This window comes from Cnephaeus nilssonii, assembly GCF_951640355.1.
Source record: "Cnephaeus nilssonii genome assembly, chromosome: 19".
Lineage (NCBI taxonomy): Eukaryota > Metazoa > Chordata > Mammalia > Chiroptera > Vespertilionidae > Cnephaeus > Cnephaeus nilssonii.
In genome coordinates, this window is record NC_137090.1 from 4049398 (window position 1) to 4060952 (window position 11555).

Consider the following 11555-nt stretch of genomic DNA (forward strand, 5'->3'; position numbering starts at 1 on the left):
GCTCTAGAGGCAGCCTGGGCCCTGCCTCAGGGACAGGGCCCTAATCCCTGGGAACCCACAGCAGTGAGGCCTGGGCCTCTGCGGCCCCCCTCTGTGCACAACCCCTGGTCTCCCCTTGTCCTGAGGCCCCCACAGAGCAGGAAATACAAACAGAAGTGCAGGAAGAGGCCTTTCGCCGGGGGCCCAAGTCCTTGCGGGCCATTTCCGACCTCAAGCCCGTGAGCCACCTTCCAGGGCCCTGGACTGATTTCTGCGTCCCCTGTCCCCTGAGGTTTAGGGCTCCCGCCAATCCCGGGTTTCACAATTCTTGACTCGTGAATAGAGCAACTGAACCGTGCACTGACGACATGCCAGCCGTGAGTGAAGACCTGATGCACGGGGAACAGAAGCGTCTGGAGTCCTTGCCCTGCTGCGTGTTTGTCACGTGTGGGAAGGAAGCTCTGGTGCCAGCTCCAGCCCTTGCCTCCTGCACGTCTGACGCTGAACTTGGCATCACAGCCTCTCATTGTCCCCATCACCCTTCCTGGTAGGATATGTAAACGTTCTCACTTCTTTTGAGAGCATCCAGTGTGGCTGCCAGGCTCATTCTGGCATCACAGGGAGATGCCCACGTATTTTGGGGACTGTGACGGAACCCATCGGTCTGACTGTGGAGCCTGGACCAGCCTAGTGGCTGGGAGCTAGGGCAGCTGGGGAGGGAGGAGCCTGGAGCGGCTCCTCATCCTTTCAAGAGCCGGACCCTGATCGCTCCCATCAGGATCTGAGCCTTCCTGGCAGTCAGTTGTGGAGGAGGTACGAGGACACCAGGATGCTGCTGCTTCGGAAAGACAAAAAGATTCTTCCTCTCTGGCTCCTCCCTGGACTTGAACTTCTGGCAGCTTCAAGATTGAAAGGGTTAGGCCACTAGCGCAAAGGGCAGAAGAAACAGCATGAGCCCAGGCCAGGAGGGACGGTGTAGGACAGGGCCAGGGGAGGTCTCGTCCGCAAGGGACCCTGCTCATCCCGCTGGGGCCAGCTTGCTCTCACCAGGTTGCCCTCTGCACCACTGTGCTTGGACCCTGAGACCCGCCATGAGCATCTTTTTTTTTTTTTTTAATCCTCACTCAAGGATATTTTTCTATTGAGTTTTAGAGAGAGTGAGAGAGGGAAAGACAGACAGAAACATCAATGTGAGAGAAGCACATCGACTGGTTGCCTCCTACACGAGTCCCGACCAGGGCCCAGGCTGGGGAGGAGCCTGCGATCAAGGTACGTGCCCTTTGACAGGAATCGAACCTGGGACCGTTTGGTCCACAGGCCGATGCTCTATCCACTGAGCCAAACTGGCTAGGGCATGAGCATCTTGTTTTTAACAGCAATTCAAGCTCCTGATGGACTGTGCTGTACAAGGTGAGGACTTTGGCATCTTACCCTTTTCCCACCCTCCCCTTCCCAGAACTGATTTTGCCGGTGTCGTGCTTTTTGCATGGATGGTATTTATATTCCCTTCTGTAAATATTGCCCATGGTAGTTTCGTCTTTTTTCCTGTTTTTAAATATATTCCCTGTTTACCGTAGCTTCTTCTTTTTTTTTTTCTCATTATTTGCTTTATTTCTCGGTAGGCACAATTTCATCACGATGTTGTTTTTCTATTTTCCAAGGGCTCGCGGGAGCTGTATTTCATAAGTTCTTGTGCGTGTGAGAGTGTTGGTTGCCAAAAGCAACGATCCTGGGTAGAGAATTCCCAGAGGACCCTGTCTTTTCTGGGAACGTGTAGATTTTCCCTCACATCCCCTGGGATGTCGTGCTGTGGTGACATCGGAGACCAGCCTCTTCCCTTCATATTCGCAACTTACTCCCTCTGAGCCGGGTCTTCTCTGATCGGAGCCCATGCGATTCTCTCTTTGTCCTGGAAGCTCTGTAACTTCAGAAGGTTCTAGGTGTGGGTCATTAGGAAACCCCTCCCCCCTCCACTGGGACACTGTGTGGATTTTCAGTTGCAGATGGAAGGGTTTCTTTATTTCAGGATCATTTTAAATTCAATTCGATCATTTTTACTTGTGGCTTCTTTTTCTCCTCCTTAGGGAGCATTTGTGGAATGTCCTTCCTCTGTCTCCTGTCCCTGTGTCCGCCTCTCCAAACATTTTTATATCGTGTGTACTTAAACGTCACTGTTGGGCCCTGGCAGGTGTGGCTCCGTGGGTTGGACATCGCCCCGTGCACCGAAAGGTTGCTGGTTCGATGCACAGACAATGCACAGACCTGTAACCCAGCTGTTTCACATACAGGAATTTATCCCACAGGCATATTCATGAATGAGTATCAAGCCACACGTACAAAGACATTGATTAAGGAATTGCATGTAGTTACAAAGAGCTGAAAACAACTCAAGTGCCCATCAAGAGGGAAAGAATGAAACAAATTGCAATATGCAGACAGCATGCAATACTATGCAGCCATTGAAAGCAAAGGTCTACAGGCAGCCCCAGCTGGTGTTGCTCAGTGGATAGAGCATGGGCCTGCGGACTGAAGGGTCCTGGGTTTAATTCCAGTCAAGGGCACATGCTGAATTGTGGGTTTGATCCCCAGTAGGGGACGTGCAGGAGGCAGCTGATCAATGATTCTCATCATTGATGTTTCTCTCTCTCTCTCTCCCTTTCCCTTCCTCTCTGAAATCAATAAAAATATATATATTTTTAAAAGTCTATAGGTATTGATATGGGGTGATTTTGAAAATACAGTAAGTTAAAATAGGCAAGCTGCAGACAACACCCTGAGGAGGGGAAAGACCACACACACACACACACACACACACACACACACACACAAATAGAATTTCTTCAAAAGACACACAGACACACAGAGTAAACTACCGCCAACTGCACCCAGACCGGGTGAGCTGGGAAGGAGGGAGTGAGTCTGAATCCTGAATTGAGAGCAATCACGTGACTCACGGAGGGTCACAGCTGAAAACTTTCAGCGGCACCTCACAAATCACTTTTGGGGCATCCTTTTCTTTTAAGGTCACGCTGAAAAGAGAGTAAGCTTACATAAGATGTTACAAAAAGTGGTGAAAAAAATGACAGAATATGGCCTGGGCCCTTGCAGTTGGCTGGGTGTCACCCCGTGCACCAAAAGGTTGCTGGTTCGATTCCCGGTCAGGGTACGTGCCCGGGATGCAGGTTTGCTCCCCGGTTGGGGCACATACGGAGGCAGCCGATCGATGTTTCTCTCTCCCCCTTTCTCTCTCACAGTCAATGAAAAAACAACAACACAAAATATGGATGTGAATTTTTGCATCTTTTCATGTTCTGAAGCCCTAAGGTTTACATTGGGGCGGGGGGGGGCGGGGTGCAGTCCACATAAGTAGACAGAAGCCAGTGGCCTGAGAAGCCTCTGCTTCCAGCACACGGCCTTCCCCCTGGCTCTGCAGCAGAGTGAGATTGCTCAACACGTGCGGGAAGCCACCCCACACGGGAGGGGCGGGTGCGCGTGCACACACTCAGCACACACAAAACCACGGAAAATATGAAGCTTCCTCAGCAGAAAAAAAAAATATGAACGAGCAAGGATTTTTATTTTTACTGCGACGCCCCATTAAGAGAAGCTGTTTGACAATGGAATCCCCGAATTGCAGAGTGCTCTCCGTACATGAACCTAAGCTCTTGGACAGAGCATTGCCCACCTGCGTCTGCCTTTACACGTCCCCGTGGCTGCCTCACGGAATTGGGTGTCTTCCTGGCCAGGTACACCGGGGCTACCCTCCCATTTACGGAAACATCTCTACCCAGGAGACGCTTCGCCTCCCATTCAACCACACGGGTTCAAGGGGAGGCCTGAGGATGGTTTCTCAAGTTCTCCTTGAAGCCAGAGCAATGGGGACCAGTCAGGAGCATGTGACCAAGACGAAACCACTCAAGGCTTCTGGGTCTGAGGAGGGCAGACAAGAGCTGGGGGCTCAGAAGAGCAAAGCCCCCACGTGGACCCCGCCTCACCATCTGACCCGCCCAGAGGCAGGGCCGGCTTTCTGGGGGCACAGCGCCATGCACCCCGGGCCCTGCACGTAGAGGGACCTCGCGCTCGGTGTAACTCTTGTAGCCGCCCTTCGAAATTCGTAATATTCTGGAACAAGGGCGTGCCCATTTGCATGGGGCCCTGTACGTAGCTGGCCTTGTCCAGACGAGGCCCAGTCACGCCTGTACCGCACGAGACTGCTCGTCTGGGCCACAGGAAATGAGCCAGCCCTCCGGGCAGGGCAGGGCTTGCTTGGGAAATGGGGATGGACATGGACCCGGCTGCTGGGGCGGGCCTGCGGGCTGGGGCTGAGTGATGGGAGGGGTGCTCTCCTGTTCGGGGAGAGAAACGGGAACTGCAGGTTCAGATTCAGCCCCGAGTTTCTCCGTCCATGCGACGCCCCCGCTCCCTCCGCTGCTACATTGTCTGACCTGCTCTGAGAACAGAAACAAGCAGAGACGGGCGGAGAGAAGCAGAGGAGGGGACGGGGGAGCAGACCCTGGGCGAGGAGCCTTCCCAGCCCGAGGTCAGCCCGAGGGATGGGGCCATGTGGCTGCCACGGGCTCTGCTGCTTCTCTGTGTCCCAGGTGAGCGGGGCTGGGCCCGGACTCGGGAAATCTGCTCTGGCAGGTCAGGGTGAGCAAAGGGTGGTGATGGGCAGGGAATGCAACAAAAACACAAGCCAAAGGGATGAGGTGTGATTATAAAGACCCCAGTGCACCCCAGTTCCTCCCTGAGATAGGATGAGGATTAAGTGGGAAATGCTCTCCACACTGTGAGCACAGACGGAGCCCCAAGGAAGTCTAGCCATTTTATTTTATTTATTTATTTTTTTAATATTTTATTGATTTTTTAACAGAGAGGAAGGGAGAGGGATAGAGAGTTAGAAACATCGATGAGAGAGAAACATCGATCAGCTGCCTCCTGCACCCCTCCTACTGGGGATGTGCCCGCAACCCAGGTACATGCCCTTGACAGGAATCGAACCTGGGACCTTTCAGTCCGCAGGCCGATGCTCTATCCACTGAGCCAAACCGGTCAGGGCAAGTCTAGCCATTTGAATCATTAGTACCGTCATTGTTAAGGTCAGGAAGATGCCAGAGAGGAGAGGGAGGGGGACGGAGAGCGAGGACTTTTGGGCTGATTGTGTGTTACCTGTCAAGGGCAGAGCGAACAGCAGTGTTCCTTGCAGTGAGAGGACCTCTCAGGTGTCTAGAGCTCGTGTGACTCTCCAGGCAGGAAGCAGAGATTGGTGGGGCCTGGGTCCTCATCACTCGGAACTGGGGCTTTCAGAGAGACCGGAGAAGGAAGGGCAATGCCGAAGTCTTAGAGGTGGCAAAGGACCTGAAGCTAAGGCCCAGGGCACGGCAAGGCTGGCGGGGGCTGCTGAGGAGTAGGGGAGGGAAGGAACCACCGGTGGGTCATCCATGTGGAGCAGAGTCCCTAAAGATATTCAGTGATGGCAAGTGTTGCTGCAGGCGTCTGTCCCAGGAGGGGAGTCAAAGTCTTAATGTCCTTGAATCGTGGTCAAGAAGAGCCCCTTCTTATATGGCCTCCTTATACCCTGGCCAGCGCTCATCTCCTGTGTGACTCAGACCTATGAGCAGGAGGTCCTACCTGTACAAGCAGGGATTATGAACTCGGGGTCCACAGTGAGCCCGGGGAACAGGGACGCAGCCAGAAGCTGAAGGCTTCCTCTTAGTTCCCAACACTGGGCTTTATCTAATTTTTCCTGGTTCCCATTCTTATTTTCTGTTTTCTAGTTCATCTGTCCATCCGTCCATCCATCCATCCATCCATCCATCCCTTTATTCAGATCATGCTTAGTAGCTTTATTCAATTCTAAGTAATGGATGGGACCCAGAACCTGTCTAGGACCACCAAAGTCTTCCTCTCCCCATCACGTTGTGAGTTGGTTGAACTCACACAGGCTGGTCATGGCTTCTTGAGTCTCAGAATCCCACAGCAGGTGTCTCCTGAGATCTCCTCCTGTGTCTGCCTATACCTTGCTGGTGCCTGCCCCCTCCTTCAGGCCGCGGGGTGACTTCCAAAAGACCTGACGCCCAGGGCCCCTCTGGCCCAGGCTCTTCCAGGGGAAGACAAGATGGATTGTGTTTTCCAGGCTCTTTGTCTCTGAGCGGCCCCAATAATGTGACGGGCACCGTGGGTGGATCCCTGAGCGTGCCGTGTCGGTACAAGAAGGAGTATGAGGCCTTTAACAAGTACTGGTGCAGACAGCCGTGCTTGCCACTGTTCTCCGAGACTGTGACGCTCAGCGCCTCCAGGAGAGAGGTGAGGAGAGGCCGAGTGTCCATCCTGGACCATCCTGGCAACCTCACCTTCACAGTGACCTTGAAGAACCTCTCTGCAAACGATGCAGGAAAATACAGGTGTGGGATTTCCACGCTACTGATGGAAGAGGGGCTTCCTGGCTTCTTGCCTGAACCCTTTTTCCAGGTTCAAGTGTTTGTTTCCCCAGGTGAGGCCCTCCTTCCTCTGGTACCAGCGACGAAGGGGTCTGAGCGAATCTCTGCAGAGCATCCCAGGAAACTTCAACTCAGGAGAGGGAATGGGGCCTGGTGTTTGTGCACCAGAGATTCAGGACCAAGTGCGTTGTGTGCATGTGACTGTGTGTGAGTGTGTGTGACTGTGTGAAAGCGTGAGGGTGTGCGTGAGGAAAATGTGTAAAAAGTGGGTCAGTCGGAGTACCAGTGTGTGTGTCAGGCGTGTGAGAGTGTGAGCGTGGGTGCGTCACATCCAAGTTTCCTGCCACCACCCCAGGTCCTGACAATGTCTGTGGGTTGAGGTGAGAGGGCCCTGTGTCGTCGGATCCATCAGGACTGAAGGCCTCATCCTGCCTTCCTGACTTCACAGGGTGGAGTGTGTGTATAGGGTGGAGGTCACTCCAAAGGGACCCCCTTCACACTGTCCGTTGGCTTGAGCTCTCAGGATTAAGAGCTCTCTACAACCCCAGGGCCCAGGGCCTCGCCCAGGGTCCGGACAGGAACCTTGAGATGGTCTAAGATCAGGGATGGCCCAGACTGCCAACCTCATTCCTCTGACTGAGGACCCCTGCTCCAGAAATCCAAGGCCAGCCCCAACTCTCACCCTGGCCTCTCTAGCACCCAGCTTCTGGGCCTTTCTTCAGCCTCTGGTATGTGTGCTGGCCCCAGGGAAAGCCCATTTTCTGGAGGCCCTGGCCTCTGGGCTCCAGGTCAACTTGGTTCGTTGGTGGCTGTGAGGAAGGAGGGAGCCCTCAACCCTCTGTCTGGTCTTCGTCTGTCTGGCACCCTCCCCCAGTTTCTGCATCTTCTTCCTCCGACTCACTTGACCAGGCAGGAGAGAGCCCAGTAAACCCCTGGGCCTGACGGGGCAGAAGAGAGATGGGGCACCTCTAACATATGTTTCTGTTCAAATTGTTTCTTGATCTTTTAATAAGTCATTTCACCTCTCTCTCTCTCTCTCTCTCTCTCTCTCTCTCTCTCTCTCTCTCTCTCTCTCTCTCTCTCTCTTTCCTTCTTTTTCTTCTTTCCTGAGAGTGGCATCTTCCCTTATCAATGTAAGGGTGTGTTCTTTTTCTTCTGCTTCCTGCATTGTCTCAGCTTCTTCTGACACTTTTTCCGCATTGTGTTGGTTTCTCTCTTTCATGTTGGAGGCTTTCCTCTGAAGGTTTTGTCCATTTGTGGGGGCTGGAGGAGGAGCCTCAGCTTTAGGTGACTGCGCAGAGATTCAGCTCTTTTCCTCCGGGTCCCTAAGTGTCTGAATCTGGAGGTTCTTCCTCCGAGTTGGTCCACGGAGCCAGTGAGAACCTCCAGTCTCCCGCCTGAGGGAGTACAGGCGAGGCTGCCAATGTCTGAGGAGCTGGGTTGGCTGAGGGGGCTGGGGGGGTCCCACTTTCCAGAGTACAGATTCCATGTCTTTGGGGCTGGTAGCATTTTCCAGCCATCAGCTGTGTGAGGTATCCCCACTTTCAATCTTCCCTGAATCAACCTCTATAGTCTTCTGCCAAGGGGTGGGGGGTTGATAAGTGGGTGCACTGGCTGGGGGTATGTGGAACCTGAGGTCTAACTCTTGACCTGACCTTCAAGCACTCCTGTTTTCAGGGAGACAAGGAACGCCTAACTGCTTAATGGCAGAAGGCGATGCATCTCTCGTCCTGTTTATAGTGTTCACCTGGCTAAGAGCACGTTGGGATGGGGTTGGAGAGGGATACTCCTCTACGCTGCTCAGGCCTGGGTCTGACTATGGTGAGAGGATGGTCTGAGAACATCTGTTCAGCCCCTTCCCTGAGTTCCCTCTGCTTTGTGAAGTTAGGACGGTGCAGGGGAGAGGTACCTAGGTGGGGAGAGTCCTGGGCGGGGCCCTGGGCCCTGTCCCTCACCCTCCACCTCCCCCACAGCCTCCAGCAGCAAGAGCTCTGCAAGGACGCCTGGACCTCCCAGCCGAGACCCAGGGTAAGGCGCGTGTGTCCCTGTGTCTGCTACCATCTGCACGGCATCTTCCCGAGGGTAGGGCTTCCCAGACACAGGTCTCCTCAATAGGCCACTCACTCAGCAAATATTTCATTTACGTCTTATGTGCCAGGAACTGATGCAAATGCTGGGGATATGGCAGTGAACAGGCAAGGCCGTGCTCTCAAGGAAGTTTTTTTCAAATGGGCAGATTTAAACAATGACCAAATGGATGAGATAGATAGATAGATAGATAGATAGATAGATAGATAGATAGATAGATAGACACATAGAGCAAATGTTACTAATGATCATTACTCTGGAGAAAAATTAAGCAGGTAGGTATTAAAGGACAGGGTGATGGGATGTATGTGGGGAAGATGATCGGGCATGATGAGATGCTCAATGAAAACAAATAACAAAGAGAGTTAGATTGGGTTTCCTCACAATCGGATCCCGAGACAAGAATGTAGGTGTAGTGAGTTTACAGAGAGGTGATCCCAGGAGGTCTAGTGAGGGAGCGGGAAGGAGGGAAAGACAAATGAGGTGCCCATTGATGAGAGAGATTCCATTGGAGCAACCGGGCTCACTCCCCTGGGCTCCCTCAGAGAGGCTGTGCAGGACATTCCTCAGAGCCGGCCCACGGAGCAGTGAGGAAGCCGGGGTGGGGATCCACACACGTCTGTCCCCCTGGCGGGGCCAGATGGCCGGTTTGCTAGTTGTATACAGAGTGATGATCAACTAGTGACATCTGAGCCGAGACCTGAAGGAAGTGGGAGAGTCAACCAAGAAAGCATCTGGAGTAGGACTGGTCCAGGCAGAGGGTCACTCCTGGGGCCTGAATCCTGGGGATTTATGGCCTGCTCTACCCAGCAAGCCATGCCCACTCCTATGGCCACAGAGAATCCTCAGGCAAGAAGGGGCAGCGGCTTGAGGTGAGAAGACATTGGCGGGTCCAAAACTGCCCACAGCTACCAGAAGCTCAAGTGGGCACACAGAGGGTACCAACAGGGGTTGCTACATTTGTGAGGAGCTGGAATGGGCAGTGTACTGGGACCCAGGAGGTGAGGGGATGGGCAAAGTCACTCCTTGGGGGAGAGGTCGTTGGGTGGTTTAAGCAGACTATCTGCTCCCATGATTGGATTCAAGGGTGAGCCAGGACTTGCATTTGCGTGTGGAGTGGTGATAAGGGGACATTCATTCTTAAAGTTGGTCCCAGCAATAGCTGGGGTCCTGTGAGTGTTGATGGCTGAGGGCTTTCTGGGCACGAGGGTCTGGCCAGAATCCCGTATCTGTCTTCCCTCCTCTTCTCATACCACGTCCTCGCGCACCTGCTGTGTCCTGACCTCCAAGTTCATTCCTGAATTAAATGAAGGACAGGTTTCTGTGGTCCTCAGCACGAGCTGTCTGGCCCTGGCACCACCCAGGTCTGACACTGATACTGAGTTTTGAGGCCACAGGACCTGAGCTCAAAGGAAGGTGGGGGAGAGGCGGAGCCTGGGCCTCCCACTGACTGCTGGCCACTGTCCCTCTCACAGGTCCCTGTTCAGCAGTGTCCACTTCCTGCTCCTCATATTCCTGAAGATACCCCTGTTTCTGAGCATGCTCAGTGCTGTCCTCTGGGTGAACAGGCCTCAGCGGGCAACTTGTGAGGAAACACAGTTTGGCTAAGACAACCTGCCACTGTCCCCGCCCAGCGATGTCCTGTCCAGAGACACAGCCACTCGGACTAGAGAAGACGGAACCTCATTCCTGAACCTTACATCCCTTTTCAGCTTATCGCCAGAGACTTCAAAAAAACATTTTAATGAATATATCACCTACACAAACGTGTGTATAGGAACAGTTGAAGGACTAAAAATAGACATCTCTATACCTGCCATTCAGCCTAAGAAATCAAACATCATTGAGACATTTAAAGCCCCCACCTACTTCTCCCTGCCCTCAAGCCCCTCCTTCTCCTGCTGCCAGAGTCAACCACTCTCTGGATTAGTTTGTGCCAATCATTTCTATTCCCCACCTCATGAGTAAGAAGGAAGAGCACGCTTGTGGCAGTTCTTAAAGCCACCAAGAGATGGCGCCAGAGGCAATTTGCAGAGCTTCATTATGGACCTCTCCATGGACTTAGAAATAATTCTTCTCCAACAGAATTGCTTCTTAGCCGCTGGATCCCTTCCGGCTGATCCCCAAATCCAGACCCATTGTATCCTGCTGGCCTTTCCCCCAGGCTGGGTCCACTCCCCGCCCCATCCTGCTCAGCAGCCTGGGCTATCTGAGTAGGGACCCCCTTGTCTCCATTGGGGCCAACCAGATGTGGACTCAGGCATCCAGGGGGCCAGGGGCCAGGGCTCAAGGAACAAGCAGGGGTCTGGAGCCCAGTGGGCAGCTCAGACTGGAGTAGACTAGACCTAGGGGAGGGGATGGAGCCAGGCAGGAGAGATTGAAACACACTCGATTCCAGTCCAAGGCTTCAGATCTCTTGAGAAGCAGCACCACGTGGCTCTTCTGATTTCTCACTCCCTGGGAGAGGCAGAGACCCAGGCCCTCAGGGAACGCGTTCCGCTAGCTTGGAACTTCAGGTGGTGGCAGTGTCACCACTTCCTATTCCCCAGGAACAAGGGAACTTGTGTCTAAAGGACTAACCATGACCAGTGCCAGGAAGCATCTAAGAAAGGGCCGCTGTGGGGATGAGAAAGAAGGAGACAGGGGTGCAGGGGCGAAGAGAGATGGGTGGGAAGTCGGGAGGGGTGGAGGGGTCCATCTTGCAGTGTCCTGGGAGAGTCTAATGTTTGGCCCTGGCCTGGCATCCCATGAACAGCCTTAAAATTAGTCTGTAACATGATCACTACATTGAATGATCTATACAACCACAGGCAGTAATGGTAGACGTGTTTATGCTATGTATTTATACATGTGTTTTATTCCTACTGAGCCCCAGAAAGTTAACATTTTAAGGCAACCCTTATCTTCTCATTGCCTGATGGATTAGTCTTTGTGGTCATTGGTGTATCAAAAGTTGATTTGTGAATGTGACACATTTAAAATATGCCACCATTTTGGTAACCCTATTTTGATACCTTTTTTTGTTTGTTTGTTTCAAGATGCCCAGAG

The 11555-nt window shown here is 53.0% G+C and overlaps 1 protein-coding gene across 1 annotated transcript; it reads left to right on the top strand.

Moving 5' to 3' along the window:
* Positions 1-347: 347 nt before the first annotated feature.
* Positions 348-10115, top strand: LOC307115409 (protein CD300H-like; the record flags this gene model as incomplete). The annotated part of the gene is made up of 4 exons (XM_079798630.1): positions 348-426; positions 6116-6472; positions 8393-8447; positions 9983-10115. The coding sequence occupies 4 exons, from the start codon at positions 348-350 to the stop codon at positions 10113-10115; spliced, it is 624 nt and encodes a 207-aa protein (XP_079654756.1).
* Between the last annotated feature and the right edge of the window lie 1440 nt (positions 10116-11555).